The 16965-nt window shown below is 42.4% G+C and overlaps 1 protein-coding gene across 1 annotated transcript in view; it reads right to left on the bottom strand.

Moving 5' to 3' along the window:
* LOC138642126 (collagen alpha-4(VI) chain-like) overlaps window positions 1-16965 on the bottom strand; it is a 303123-nt gene that overhangs the window by 48455 nt on the left and 237703 nt on the right. The window contains exon 38 of the mRNA XM_069730063.1: window positions 3515-3605. Coding sequence (XP_069586164.1) covers window positions 3515-3605 — 91 coding nt within the window. The remainder of the gene's footprint in view (window positions 1-3514; window positions 3606-16965) is intronic.

The raw sequence follows: 16965 nt of genomic DNA, 5'->3' as shown, positions 1-16965 counted from the left end.
GTGGTCAATCCTTTATCTTAATGAACATCAAACAAAATGTTAATTTGCTTTTAGTTTTTAGTGGGGTTAACAATGGGAAATGTTTTCAGTCGATATGGCGAATCTACTCAGAGCCTATAATAAACCAGATGGATGCAAAAAGCATGCTCTTTTGCATTCATTGGGGTGGTTTTCCAATATAAACGGCACTCTCCAGTAGATGTATTCTTACTAAGGAAGTCAAGTGTACACTTTTGAAGATGAATATCACTGAATAGTAATTGCATATGTTAGCGCTGGGGTATAGAAAGGGAGATTTTTTGTGTGTGTTTGTTTATACACTTGAAACACACAATAAGCATGGTGTGATTGGTGCTGATACAGTTTATTCATGAACTAATGAAAAGATCTACAACTTTGGGAGGGTTCCCACTGAGCAGTGGCATACTGATAGTAGTGATGGACCATGTATCTGCTATTGGGCTCATGATTCGGTGGGACCACAGTGCCAGAATCGCCCCACCCACCACTTTCAACTGTATCTGCATCTTGAACAGGGAGCTATCAGCTCCAGATTTTATCATTCACTGTACATATGAGCTTTGATGTCCCACCCAACGGGTGTGATGACAACAATACATCACATCCACTGTGCGGAGCCTCAGGACACAAGATACAGAGACTAGAGCAGTGAAGGATGAAGAGAGGTGAGTATCTTTGTCTTTTTATTTTTCCTTGAGTATTTGTATGGGGATAACTATATGTAGAGGGATATATTATGGAGCCATCATAAAGTGTAGGGAGCTTTGAGAGCCATCAAATCTATGTGGGTGCTCCTTGGGAGTGATCAAACTGGGTGCAGGATGTTTTCAGTCATCACACTGCTATGTTGGTGATCCTACTGTGTGGGGGCCATTATAACATGTGCATGGCTGTGTGTGGGTGATCAAACTGTGTGAATGGCTGTGTAAGAGTGATCATACAGTGTGGAGGGTTGTGTATGCTGTTATGCTGTGTGGAGGGCTATGTGGGGCCATTATGCTATAGTGCGGGTTGTGTGGGGGTATTATACTATGTAGATACCATCATACTGTGTGGCAAGCTGTGTGGTGGTAATCATTCTGTGTGAAGGGACTTGTTGGGACCAGACAACTGGATGGAGGGCTGTTTTGGTCATTGTATGGTGTGGAGGGACTGTGTGGATCATCATAAATTGTTGGGAGACTGTGAAAATCATCATAGTATATTAGACTGTAGAGGCCTTCATATGGAGTTAACAGATTGTGAGAGCAATAAATTGCTGTTGGGAAATTGTGGTAGCTATCATATGGTGTTAAGAGATAGTGGAAGCCATCATATGGTGTTGGGGGACTGTGAGGGCCATCATATGGTGTCGCAGGACTGTGAAGACCATCAAATGGTGTTGATCAACTGGACAGATATCACTGTAGTTGAGAAAACTGTGTGAGTTCACTAAGGGCAAAATTACATGTGGCAGAATATATGTCCAGCTCCTTGGCTTTAAAACTCGTCAGATATGCACTACGTGGACTATGCCTATGTGCCGTAACCCTGACGTCAATTTTATTTGGAAGGGGCCTAAGTAGGATTTCTGCTATAGGATCTCATGATTTCTTTCTATACCCCTGCCGCTGCACACTCTGAAGAAGTTCTGCCTGAATAGCGGAAAAATGTTGTATAGCAAGGTGTAAAATGTGATGCAACCCTCCCACCCGCCAGCATTACTGATATAACTTTTTTATTTGTGTTTCAATTCAGGATATTATTACAAAATGATTGTGTACAATTATATAATTATCTTGAGTTCAGGCTGTTTGGCTCATAAAGGACAACCTTCTCAGCTGTGATCTGTACAATAGGAAATCTATAGACCATCAATATTCTGACCTCAGAAAACCCCCTTAATATGTTTTCCTTTCATCCTATTTTTTCTCATGTTGTGAGAAATATATAAAGGATTCCTCTAAAGGACTCTGCCTACTTTGTAATTCTCATCATACTCTCTCTGGCAGTAAGACAACTGTTCTGTCTGCTATAGGATACTAAGAACGCTAACCATCACCTCATTGCCAAAAATGGATGGGATCAAAAAAAGATTAACACGTGTTTTCTGCAAGAAACCAGCAAGCCTTTGGCTTAAGTCCAAAGCAAATGTTTCAGAGTCTGCTGTAAAGATGATGTATATATCCATAGAACAAAACTTCAGGCTGTTTGGCCAAGGAAAGCACAATATTTAATTTCACCCTGAATTCCAGGTTTTTTAGGTACGTAAGCGATGAGTGAAAATTACTTAAAGGGACATTCCTGCTCATTCAGACTTCTGGCTGGACTTTTAAAGACATCCCTGGACTTTTAAAGACATCTACCGGTGGCAGCGGATGCAGGCTGGAGGTGCTCACTTTCTGAGTTTCTCCCTCTACTTGTAGTGGCCACCACAGGTACTACACATCTGCCTCCTATTTATTTGATTAGGAGGCGGATATGCAGTACTCTGCTGCGGCCACTACAACTAGACCGAGCAGCTGGCCAAGTGAGCACCTCCGGCCTGCAGCCGCCACGACCGATAACATCTGATTGGCGGGGGTGACGGCCTCCGACCAATCAGATATTAATGACCTATCCTAAGAATAGATCAGTGCTAAAGTAGTGGACAACCTCTTTAATTTATTTACTTTCTGTCTTTTTATCCTACCTATCATGCACATGTTCAGTCTGAACAGCCCTGATTATTTTGAGTTAGATAATTGTAAGAGGCCTTAGAAGCTTTGTTTATTAAGTGTGTAAAGGGCATATGTAGATGCCTCGATGCTATTCTTTAGCAATAGGGCTCCCGCAGTATGAGTGCGATCCAACAAAATATTAGATCGCACTGGGACCAATGTTATTTTCTAAGGCTGTGTACGTCTCCAATTTTTTCCTCTGACAGTGTCTGTTTGAGGAAACAATTGCAGCATGCACGATTTGTGTCCAATATCTGGATCGCACTAGATAATTCAAGTCTATTGGACTTTGTAAAACTTTGGACTGCACTCGCTTGTCATCTGAGTATAGTCTGATTTTCATGGACTGACAGAATGGAGAAGATGTTGAATTTTTTTCCCATCTACTCCTCATCTGATAAAATTGGATCAAACTCTGATCAGAGTGTGATTAGCAAAACAGACCAATTCTCTCACGAGAGAAAATACGGTGATGTGACCCTATCATTATATAGCACAATCATATTCCATAGCACTTTACAGACAATATCATCACTGTCTTCATCAGGGCTCACAAAGATTCCCTATTAGTTTGTCTTTGGACTGTGTGAGGAAACGGGAGTACTTGGAGGAAAGCCAGGCCAACACGGGGAGAACATACAAGCTCCTTGCAGATGTTGTATTTGATGAGATTTGAACCCAAGGTTGCACATGAACAGTGCATTCACCGTGCTGCCCGTGGCAATGCTCTTTATTTTTCCATATCATAGTCTAACTCTAAATGAAAAAGAACATGTTTTCCAACAGCCTCTTACCATAGCAGATTGCGCAGTGGGAAATGACTTCTAGCCTTTGGTCTTGCAGTCTCTTCCAAACAAAGAGCTGGGATCTTCTGCTTTCATCCACCTAATTAAAGTAGTTATTAGAACTGTATAATAATCTTCATATACAGACAGTAACAAACGCTGTTTGTTAATTATAAAAATAACCCTCTATTTAACAGTTCATCTTTATGTATCTGTATATTAGAGGTAATATAAAAACACTTATAAAATAACTCCAAAAAATAATGAAAAACTATTACAAGAAACACCTTTTTAATAAACTTTTTAAGAATAAACATCACAAATCCCTAAGTAATATGGTAATTTCCTTGAGGTATCCCTGTAATTATAATAAGCCGCATAATACAGCAAACTGTTTATTTACAGTGATTGGTAAATGGCATAAAAATGGCATTTCTTTGTTTTTTCTTCATTAAACCCATACAAAAGTTAACACAAATGTAATGCTTAGATAGTGTTTGCTAGAATGGTAATGAAAAGGGTTTTCTCATCATCATAAATGATTACAACTGGAAAGTACTTAGAAAAACAAGCACATTTGTAATTTACCTCTTATTAAAAACTAGATGGTGGCCTGATTCTAACGCATCGGGTATTCTAGAATATGTATGTATGCATGTACGTCGCACTTAGTACAGCCATGTAGTATATAGCACAGCCACGTAGTATATAACACAGACAGCCACGTAGTATATACCACATCCACGTAGTATATAGCACAGCCACATAGTATATAGCACAGCCACATAGTATCTAGCACAGCCACGTAGTATATAACACAGACAGCCATGTAGTATATAACACAGACAGCCACATAGTATATACCACAGCCACGTAGTATATAGTGCAGCCTTGTAGTATATAGCACAGCCACATAGTATACAGCACAGCCACATAGTATATAGCACAGCCACATAGTATATAGCACAGCCACATAGTATATATCACAGCCACATAGTATATAGCAGCCACATAGTATATAGCAGCCACATACTATATAGCAGAGCCCACATAAAACACACAGCCACGTAGTATATAGCACAGCCACGTAGTATATAGCAGCCACATAGTATATAGCAGCTACGTAGTATATAGCACAGCCCACGTAATATACAGCACAGCCCACACAGTATATAACAGGCCACGTAGTATATAACACAGCCCACACAGTATATAACACTGCCCACGCAGTATATAGCAGCCAGGCAGTATGTAACACAGCCAACGTAATATATAACACAGCCCACGTAGTATATAACATGCATCAGCTATTCTAGAATATGTATGTATGTAACGCTTAGCACAGCCACGTAGTATATAGCACAGCCACGTAGTATATAGCACAGCCACGTAGTATATAGCACAGCCACATAGTATATAGCAGCCACATAATATTTAGCAACCACATAGTATATAGCACAGCCACGTAGTATATAGCAGCTACCTAGTATATAGCACACATAGTATATAGCACAGCCCACGCAGTATATAACACAGGCCACGTAGTATATAACACAGCCCATGCAGTATATGACACTGCCCACGTAGTATATAGCAGCCAGGCAGTATATAACACAGCCCATGTAATATATAGCACAGCCCACGTAGTATATAACACAGCCCACGTAGTATATAACACGCATCAGGTATTCTAGAATATGTATGTATGTACATCGTGATTAGCAAAGCCATGTAGTATATAGCACAGCCACATAGTATATAGCACAGCCACATAGTATATAGCAGCCACATAGTATATTGCAGCCACATAGTATATAGCACAGCCCACATAACACAGACAGCCACGTATTATATAGCACAGCCACATAGTATATAGCAGCCACATAGTATATAGCAGCACATAATATATAGCACAGCCCACGTAATATATAGCACAGCCCATGCAATATATAACACAGGCCACATAGTATATAACACAGCCCATGCAGTAGATAACACTGCCCACATAGTATATAGCAGCCAAGCAGTATATAACACAGCCCACATAATATATAGCACAGCCCATGTAGTATATAACACAGCCCACGTAGTATATAACACGCATCAGGTATTCTAGAATATGTATGTATGTACATCATGATTAGCAAAGCCATGTAGTATATAGCAGCCACATAGTATATTGCAGCCACATAGTATATAGCACAGCCACATAGTATATAACAGCCACATAGTATATTGCAGCCACATAGTATATAGCACAGCCCACATAACACAGACAGCCACGTAGTATATACCACATCCACGTAGTATATAGCACAGCCACATAGTATATAGCACAGCCACATAGTATCTAGCACAGCCACGTAGTATATAACACAGACAGCCATGTAGTATATAACACAGACAGCCACATAGTATATACCACAGCCACGTAGTATATAGTGCAGCCTTGTAGTATATAGCACAGCCACATAGTATACAGCACAGCCACATAGTATATAGCACAGCCACATAGTATATAGCACAGCCACATAGTATATATCACAGCCACATAGTATATAGCAGCCACATAGTATATAGCAGCCACATACTATATAGCAGAGCCCACATAAAACACACAGCCACGTAGTATATAGCACAGCCACGTAGTATATAGCAGCCACATAGTATATAGCAGCTACGTAGTATATAGCACAGCCCACGTAATATACAGCACAGCCCACACAGTATATAACAGGCCACGTAGTATATAACACAGCCCACACAGTATATAACACTGCCCACGCAGTATATAGCAGCCAGGCAGTATGTAACACAGCCAACGTAATATATAACACAGCCCACGTAGTATATAACATGCATCAGCTATTCTAGAATATGTATGTATGTAACGCTTAGCACAGCCACGTAGTATATAGCACAGCCACGTAGTATATAGCACAGCCACGTAGTATATAGCACAGCCACATAGTATATAGCAGCCACATAATATTTAGCAACCACATAGTATATAGCACAGCCACGTAGTATATAGCAGCTACCTAGTATATAGCACACATAGTATATAGCACAGCCCACGCAGTATATAACACAGGCCACGTAGTATATAACACAGCCCATGCAGTATATGACACTGCCCACGTAGTATATAGCAGCCAGGCAGTATATAACACAGCCCATGTAATATATAGCACAGCCCACGTAGTATATAACACAGCCCACGTAGTATATAACACGCATCAGGTATTCTAGAATATGTATGTATGTACATCGTGATTAGCAAAGCCATGTAGTATATAGCACAGCCACATAGTATATAGCACAGCCACATAGTATATAGCAGCCACATAGTATATTGCAGCCACATAGTATATAGCACAGCCCACATAACACAGACAGCCACGTATTATATAGCACAGCCACATAGTATATAGCAGCCACACAGTATATAGCAGCACATAATATATAGCACAGCCCACGTAATATATAGCACAGCCCATGCAATATATAACACAGGTCACATAGTATATAACACAGCCCATGCAGTAGATAACACTGCCCACATAGTATATAGCAGCCAAGCAGTATATAACACAGCCCACATAATATATAGCACAGCCCATGTAGTATATAACACAGCCCACGTAGTATATAACACGCATCAGGTATTCTAGAATATGTATGTATGTACATCGTGATTAGCAAAGCCATGTAGTATATAGCAGCCACATAGTATATTGCAGCCACATAGTATATAGCACAGCCACATAGTATATAACAGCCACATAGTATATTGCAGCCACATAGTATATAGCACAGCCCACATAACACAGACAGCCACGTAGTATATAGCACAGCCACATAGTATATAGCAGCCACATAGTATATAGCAGCACATAATATATAGCACAGCCCACGTAATATATAGCACAGCCCATGCAATATATAACACAGGCCACATAGTATATAACACAGCCCATGCAGTAGATAACACTGCCCACATAGTATATAGCAGCCAAGCAGTATATAACACAGCCCACATAATATATAGCACAGCCCACGTAGTATATAACACAGCCCACGTAGTATATAACATGCATCAGGCATTCTAGAATATGTATGTATGTACATCGCGATTAGCAAAGCCATGTAGTATATAGCACAGTCACATAGTATATAGCACAGCCACATAGTATATTGCAGCCACATAGTATATAGCACAGCCCACATAACACAGACAGCCACGTAGTATATAGCACAGCCACGTAGTATATAGCAGCCACATAGTATATAGCAGCACATAATATATAGCACAGTCCACGTAATATATAGCACAGCCCACGCAATATATAACACAGGCCACGTAGTGTATAACACAGCCCATGCAGTATATAACACTGCCCACGTATCATATAGCAGCCAGGCAGTATATAACACAGCCCACGTAATATATAACACAGCCCACGTAGTATATAACACAGCCCATGTAGTATATAACACAGGCCACGCAGTATAAAACACTGCCCATGTAGTATATAGCAGCCAGGCAGTATATAACACAGCCCACGTAATATATAGCACAGCCCACATAGTATATAACACAGCCCATGTAGTATATAACACAGGCCACGCAGTATATAACACAGCCCATGCAGTATATAATACTGCCCACATAGTATATAGCAGCCAGGCAGTATATAACACAGCCCACATAATATATAGCACAGCCTACGTAGTATATAACACAGTCCACGCAGTACATAACACAGCCCACGCAGTACATAACACAGCCAAGGTAGTATATAACACAGCCCATGTAGTATATAGCAATGTGGGCACCATATCCCTGTTAAAAAAATAATTAAAATAATAAGTAGTTACCGGTATGTAATGATGTATGTTAATTGTACTATTTAATTCTTTTACTTTTTATATTCTGTAAGAATTTTATAGTATTCAAATGTCTTTGAGATGTATTTATCTTGCACACAGTAAAATATCTTTTAAACTTTTTACAATAGCGTGTCTTTGGCCACATACATAATGTGCCCATATAATGAGACTGGTGTTATAAACCACGTGTAAAAATGAGAATCCTAGGATATAATTATATAAAACGGCATGGTGTGTTATAAACCATGACTAGGATACAAAATATATAAAATGGCATGGTGTGTTATAAACCACGACTAGGATATAAAATATATAAAACTGGCATGGTGTGTTATAAACCACGACAAGGATATAAAATATATAAAATATGAATAAAACACAATGCACTGATACTCATAGCAGCTACAGCAGCATACATATAATATGCAAGTCTAATAGGATATAAAATAAAACAAATTAAGAAAATCTAATATAAAACAAATACGTGAGGATAATATCAAACTATATCAAACAATATCAAACTATATCAAAAGGGGAAGTCAGCCAGACTCAGGGACAGCTGGCTGACAGGAGGCGGGGCGGGGTTACACACTTTGATACACTTTGATAGGGGCGGGGCACCTGTCAGATTGAGTTTGACGAAACCATGCTCTGCTACACTACTGCCACCTTCTTCACCATTGGGAACGGGGTTCTTTTTTGTTGCCATTTCAATACCCCTTGCTTTTCCTTACTGATTTGTTTGCTAGGATTAGGGGGTCTAGCTGGTTTACTAAGATTCGAGGGGCATATAATCTTATTCGTATCAAGCAGGGTGACGAATGGAAAACTGCATTTAATACGCCCGAAGGCCATTTTGAATACCTTGTGATGCCATTCGGACTCTCTAATGCCCCATCTGTGTTCGAATCCTTCATGCATGATATCTTTCGGAGTTATCTTGATAAATTCATGGTTGTATATTTGGATGATATTTAGATTTTTTCCAATGATTGGGAGTCTCATGTGAAACAGGTCAGGATGGTATTTCAGATCCTCCGTAATAATGCTTTATTTGTGAAGGGGTCAAAGTGCCTCTTTGGAGTGCAGAAGTTTTCTTTTTTGGGTTTCATTTTTTCTCCCTCATCTATAGAAATGGATCCGGTTAAGGTTCAGGCCATTCATGATTGGATTCAGCCCACATCTGTGAAGAGCCTTCAGAAATTCTTGGGCTTTGCTAATTTTTATCGTCGTTTCATTGCCAACTTCTCCAGTGTGGTTAAACCTCTAACCGATTTGACCAAGAAAGGCGCTGATGTGACGAATTGGTCCTCCGCGGCTGTTTCTGCCTTTCAGGAGCTTAAACGCCGATTTACTTCTGCCCCTGTGTTGCGTCAGCCGGATGTTTCTCTTCCATTTCAGGTTGAGGTTGACGCGTCTGAGATTGGGGCAGGGCTGTTTTGTCTCAGAGGAATTCTGATGGTTCCTTGATGAAACCGTGTGCCTTGTTTTCTCGGAAGTTTTCGCCTGCGGAACGCAATTATGATGTCGGCAATCGGAATTATTGGCTATGAAGTGGGCATTTGAGGAGTGGCAACATTGGCTTGAGGGGGCCAAGCACCGTATTGTGGTCCTGACCGATCATAAGAATCTGATTTACCTCGAGTCTGCCAAACGGCTGAATCCTAGACAGGCTCGATGGTCCCTGTTTTTCTCCCATTTTAATTTTGTGGTCTCGTACATTCCTGGTACTAAGAATGTTAAGGCGGATGCCCTCTCTAGGAGTTTTTTTCCTGATTCCTCTGGGGGTTCTTGAGCCGGTCAGCATTTTGAAGGAAGGGGTGATTCTTTCTGCCATCTCCCCTGATTTGCAACAGGTTCTTCAGGAATTTCAGGCTGTCCTGTGGGGAAACTGTTTGTTCCTGATTGATGGACTAGTAAAGTTTCTGAGGTTCATTGTTCTGTGTTGGCTGGCCATCCTGGGATTTTTGGTACCAGAGATTTGGTTAGTAGGTCCTTTTGGTGGCCTTCTTTGTCACGGGATGTGCGTTCTTTTGTGCAGTCCTGTGGGATTTGTGCGCGGGCTAAGCCTTGCTGTTCCCGCGCTAGTGGGTTGCTTTTGCCATTGCCGGTCCCTGAGAGACCTTGGACGCATATTTCTATGGATTTTATTTCCGATCTTCCTGTTTCCCAAAGAATGTCGGTTATCTGGGTTGTCTGTGACCGATTTTCTAAGGTGGTTCATTTGGTGCCTTTGCCTAAATTGCCTTCTTCTTCTGATTTGGTTCCGTTGTTTTTTCAGCATGTGGTACGTTTGCATGGTATTCCGGAGAATATTGTGTCCGACAGAGGTTCCCAGTTTGTTTCTAGGTTTTGGCGGGCCTTTTGTGCCAAGCTGGGCATTGATTTGTCTTTTTCCTCTGCATTTCATCCTCAGACAAATGGCCAGACTGAGCGAACTAATCAGACCTTGGAGACCTATTTGAGATGCTTTGTGTCTGCTGATCAGGATGATTGGGTGGCTTTTTTGCCATTGGCCGAGTTTGCCCTTAATAATCGGGCTAGTTCAGCTACTTTGGTTTCGCCTTTTTTTTGTAATTTTGGTTTTCATCCTCGTTTTTCTTCTGGGCAGGTTGAGCCTTCTGACCTTCCTGGTGTGGATTCTGTGGTCGACAGGTTGCAGCAGATTTTGGCTTATGTGGTGGACAATTTGGTGCTGTCTCAGGAGGAGGCTCAGCGTTTTGCTAACCGTCGTCGGTGTGTTGGTTCCCGGCTTCGGGTTGGTGATCTGGTTTGGTTATCTTCCCGTCATGTTCCTATGAAGGTTTCTTCCCCTAAGTTTAAGCCTCGATTTATTGGTCCTCATAGGATTTCTGAGATTATTAATCCGGTGTCCTTTCGCCTGGCGCTTCCGGCCTCTTTTGCTATTCATAATGTCTTCCATAAATCTTTGTTGCGGAAATATGTGGAGCCCGTTGTTCCCTCTGTTGATCCTCCGGCCCCTGTATTAGTCGATGGGGAGTTGGAATATGTTGTTGAGAAGATTTTGGATTCCCATTTTTCGAGGCGGAAGCTTCAGTACCTTATCAAGTGGAAGGGTTATGGCCAGGAGGATAATTCTTGGGTTTCTGCCTCTGATGTCCATGCCATGGATTTGGTTCGTGCCTTTCATCGGGCTCATCCTGATCGGCCTGGGGACTCTGGTGAGGGTTCGGTGACCCCTCCTCAAGGGGGGGTACTGTTGTGAATTCAGCTTTTGGGCTCCCTCCGGTGGTTGTAGAGGGTAATGCAGTTGTGCCTGGACTGCAGGAGTAGACAGGTGTATCTACTAATAGCAAAACTGACTGGGGTATATAGCTTTGCAGGATCCTTTAGTCAGTGCCAGTTGTCTATTGTTCGGGAAGGATTCACTTCCCTGCTGGTCTCTCCAGTTTGCTGTGCTTTTCTACAAAGATAAGTCCTGGCTTTGTTTTTGCTGTCCACCTGCTGTGGACCTATAGTTCTGTGTATATTCATGTTTTTGTCTTGTCCAGCTTAGTCTGTGAAGAATTTTTTGCAGCCTAGCTATTTCTCTGGAGATGCAGATATACCCCCCATGTCTTTAGTCAGATGTGGTGATCCGTATTTTCTGCAGTGGATGTTTTCTAGTGTTTTTATACTGACCGCATAGTACTCTGTTCTATTCTTTCTTTTTAGCTAGTATGGCCTTTTATGCTAAAATCTGATTTCATATCTGCGTATGTTATTTCCCTCTCCTCTCACAGTCAATATTTGTGGGGGGCTATCTATCCTTTGGGGATTTTCTCTGAGGCAAGATAGGTTTCCTGTTTCTGTCTTTAGGGGTAGTTAGTAGGGTTGAGCAACCTTTACTTTTATAGGATCGGGTCGGGTTTCACGAAACCCGACTTTTTCAAAAGTCGGGTCGAGTGAAATCGGCCGATCCTATAAAAAAGTCGGGGTCGGCCGATACCTGAAACCCAATGCAGTGCATTGGGTTTCCATGGTTCCCAGGGTCTGAAGGAGCGGAAACTCTCCTTCAGGCCCTGCGATCCATATTTTAGTGTAAAATAAAGAATTAAAATAAAAAATATCGCAATACTTACCCTCTGACGCGCCCTGGTACTAATCGGGAACCTTCCTTCCTTAGAATCAGCCTTCCAGGACCTTGCGGTGACGTCGCGGTGACGTCGCGGCTTGTGATTGGCCGCGCGGCCGCCCATGTGACCGCTCACGCGACCAATCACAAGCCGCGACGTCACCGCTGACGTCACTGAAGGTCCTGGAAGGGCTGATTCTTAGGAAGGAAGGCTGTCGGAAAGAAGCAGGGCGCGTCCGAGGGTGAGTATATTCTTATTAGGTATATACTCACCCTCGGACGCGCCCTGCTTCTTTATTTGTAATGAATGTTTATTTGCAATGTGGTTTTGACTTACTCTATTTTTTTGGTAAATAATGATTTTATTATTTTCATTGTTTTGCAGCTTCTTGGCAATAATATAAAGAAGACGCGACAGGACAACACTCGGTGGATGCCATATCTGTGTTTTCAATTGAAAAAAAACTTTCAGTTAACTACTTGCAGGAGAAAGTTTTTGTAGCTGGTGGCCAATTTTTGTACTGTACCAGATTTTTGTTGTATGTGTTTGTTTTTAATGTTAAAATGTCTGCATTTGATATCTCTCCAGTATTTTCTTTTTTATAAGCAAAATACTTATTTTTATATTTTCTGATGTTTTATACCGGAGTGTTCCTCGGGGCACGCTTATAAAGTGTCTTATATATGTGTTTCTAATGAGTCACATTATATTTTTTTTCTAATTGTTGCTCTAAGAGATCTCAAAGATTTCATGGTTTGGAAATGATTGTTATGCCTTTACTGTCTTATATAAAAAAAAACTGAATGGACACTTGTCAGCTCTTCTCAGGTGAAATGTTAGCAAGTTCCGTCTGTTGGGCCATTATTCTAGGTCATACCCCCAGATCTGTGAACTGAGCAGTAAGGAAAATTAGCTGGTCTAAGAAGCATATCCATCTTTCCTACTTAAACACTTTCTTCATTGCTACTTAATGTTTTATATTTTAAAGCCATTGTAAGATTTTATAGAAGGAACTGATTGTAATTAGCACCATAGGTATCATCAGATTTTAAGGACAGTGGGCAATCATTCAGCACTTTTTTGTAGGCATACATCCTCTCCCCAGCAACCTGTATGCATTTGACATGACATTATTTGTTCCTTTTATTGCATTACTTTCTTCATTGATTCCTTTTGCATAATTTATATGTAGTTTTAGTGCTGGTTTTGTACTCTGAGCTTGTTGCCCTGTGCACAATATTTTAAGACAGACTGAAATGTCAAGTTTGTTCTGTCAAAAGCAGTAGTGTTTCAAAATAGATAAAAAACAACATAAAGACTACATTCTAGAGCTGCTGTTATACTTATAAAGACAGTAAAATGTGATAACAACTATTAGCAGGTCATCTTTAGTATGTAGGTTTGATGAATCGGTGAGTGGTTGTATTGTATTGTGTGTGGTATTGTTATTAGTATTGTGAACTTTATTAAAATGTTTGCCTTCTGATTCAGTGTTTACTTTTCTTAATTTCCAAAATGCTTGATTTCTTTGAAGGTTGTGTCTTCTGTCTTTACACACTTCTTTCTTAACCCCTTCCCAACATGCGCCATATATGTACAGTGCTGTGGGATCACATGAGCTCACACCAAGCACCGTCACGATCAAATGTGGGTGTCAACTCAATATGAGAGGTGACGCCCTGCTAGCATTGATCGTGGGCGTTTAGCCCCTCTGATGCTGCTGTCAATAGTGACAGTGACAACAATGGGCATCGCAGAGGGTGGTAGCTCCCTCTCTGCTCCCATGATCACAATGCGTTTGCCATTGCTTTGTGCCGACGGTCTCCATGGTGATCCCGGGATGAAAGATGGCTGCAAGGTCACCCAGGGACTATGGCCTTGGCCTTTAAGCTCTTTGAGAGTAGGAGCTGAAATGCCTCCTCCCTGCCTGCAAGACGCTGATCTGATGCCCTGCAATTTAAATGCATTGCAAAGTATGAGATCAGGAAACATAGATGTCCCATACTGGGACAAGGTAAAAATGTATAGGCTCGTCCAAGGTTGCCTCCCCCTGTTTGATGCGGCGATGAGCCTGCAACTTTTCTCCGATCCACCCATGGCTGTTAACAGCTTAAATGCTGTTGTCAATCTCTGACAGCAGCATTTAACATACCTGTGCCGGAAGCGCATCATAAACCCCCGCCCATCGGCATACACGGGCAGCAGTGGTCTGGTCAGTGAAGGTCTAGTGGAAGGAGTGACCGCAGACAGGCATCAAAGGCCTAACACCAAAAAATTGGCCTTGCTTTAGGCAATTAGAAATTGGTTCCAGGGGTACACAGGCAGCAGTGGTCTGGTCAGTGGAGGTCTAGTGGAAGGAGTGACCGCAGACAGGCCTCAAAGGCCTAACATAAAAAAATTGGCCTTGCTGTAGGCAATTTGAAATTGGTTCCATGGGTACACGGGCAGCAGTGGTCTGGTCAGTGGAGGTCTAGTGGAAGGAGTGACCGCAGACAGGCCTCAAAGGCCTAACATAAAAAAATTGGCCTTGCTGTAGGCAATTTGAAATTGGTTCCATGGGTACACGGGCAGCAGTGGTCTGGTCAGTGGAGGTCTAGTGGAAGGAGTGACCGCAGACAGGCCTCAAAGGCCTAACATAAAAAAATTGGCCTTGCTGTAGGCAATTTGAAATTGGTTCCATGGGTTACACGGGCAGCAGTGGTCTGGTCAGTGGAGGTCTAGTGGAAGGAGTGACCGCAGACAGGCCTCAAAGGCCTAACATAAAAAAATTGGCCTTGCTGTAGGCAATTTGAAATTGGTTCCATGGGTTACACGGGCAGCAGTGGTCTGGTCAGTGGAGGTCTAGTGGAAGGAGTGACCGCAGACAGGCCTCAAAGGCCTAACATAAAAAAATTGGCCTTGCTGTAGGCAATTTGAAATTGGTTCCATGGGTTACACGGGCAGCAGTGGTCTGGTCAGTGGAGGTCTAGTGGAAGGAGTGACCGCAGACAGGCCTCAAAGGCCTAACATAAAAAAATTGGCCTTGCTGTAGGCAATTTGAAATTGGTTCCATGGGTTACACGGGCAGCAGTGGTCTGGTCAGTGGAGGTCTAGTGGAAGGAGTGACCGCAGACAGGCCTCAAAGGCCTAACATAAAAAAATTGGCCTTGCTGTAGGCAATTTGAAATTGGTTCCATGGGTTACACGGGCAGCAGTGGTCTGGTCAGTGGAGGTCTAGTGGAAGGAGTGACCGCAGACAGGCCTCAAAGGCCTAACATAAAAAAATTGGCCTTGCTGTAGGCAATTTGAAATTGGTTCCATGGGTTACACGGGCAGCAGTGGTCTGGTCAGTGTAGTCAGATTGTAATGAGTGTCTGCCAGTTAGTAGTCAAAAACAATACAGAAATGTGAATGTCTCGCATTTAAAACACAACGGAAACACTAAAGGGTGCAATCATTAGGTACAGGGGTGGGATCCTCTGCGTAGTTTCTGACCTACTAATTTGGCGCAAAGTATTTACTTGGGTAAATAGAGGACACTGCCCCTGACTATGTGAAGTACCATCATACATGTCAACACAATGGTATTGTCAGTGTCAGGAATGGAAGGATGTCAGCGCATGGTCTAAACATTGGTGGAAGTGTGAGAGATAATTGTGGAAGTGGCAGAGCAATGTTTGACCTGGGGGTGGGTGAACTCTCTTGTGGACGGCGGTACAGGCCAAAGGGCCCCTCATGTTACAACAGTGTGTCTGACGTTGGGTGCGCACCACCACCGCCAGAGACACTTTATTGTACTATGAGGGACCCAGTGCCAGTGCTGTCGAGCAAAAGCGGGCACACCCACCTCTTCAGACAAACAGCACTCTCACGGGTGCTTGCGCCAAGTCGCGATACCACGGGCCCGTGTGGGGAGTTTGGCCATTTAGGGAGGTGTTAACATGTCGTATGCTGGACAATCAGCTGCTGCAAATTACGACATTTGATAAGTAATTCACAGTAGTCCACAGGCAAGAGCTTTTCAGAGGAAAGCTAGGTGTCGCCCGGGCAAGGTGGGGCAAAAGAATTAGAAATCCAGTTGTGGTTCATTTTAATGAATGTTAGATCATCAACATTTTGTGTAGCCAGACGAGTCCTTTTTTCGGTTAATATTGAACCAGCAGCACTGAATACTCTTTCAGATAGGACACTAGCAGCCGCGCAAGCAAGCTCCTGCAATGCATATTCAGCCAATTCTGGCCAGGTGTCTAATTTGGATGCCCAGTAATCAAATGGGAATGACGGTTGAGGGAGAACATCGATAAGGGATGAAAAATAGTTTGTAACCATACTGGACAAATGTTGTCTCCTGTCACTTTGAATTGATGCAGCAGTACCTGTCCTGTCTGCGGTCATAGCAAAATCACTCCACAACCTGGTCAGAAAACCCCTCTGTCCAACGCCACTTCTGATGTGTGCACCCCTAGCACTCCTGGTCTGCTGGCCCCTGGAGCTCGTGTGAGAACGATTACG

Source organism: Ranitomeya imitator, chromosome 6, assembly GCF_032444005.1.
Source record: "Ranitomeya imitator isolate aRanImi1 chromosome 6, aRanImi1.pri, whole genome shotgun sequence".
NCBI classification, from domain to species: Eukaryota; Metazoa; Chordata; class Amphibia; order Anura; family Dendrobatidae; genus Ranitomeya; species Ranitomeya imitator.
Note: the sequence above shows the minus strand (reverse complement) of the source record. Positions and strands in the feature narration are given on the sequence as shown.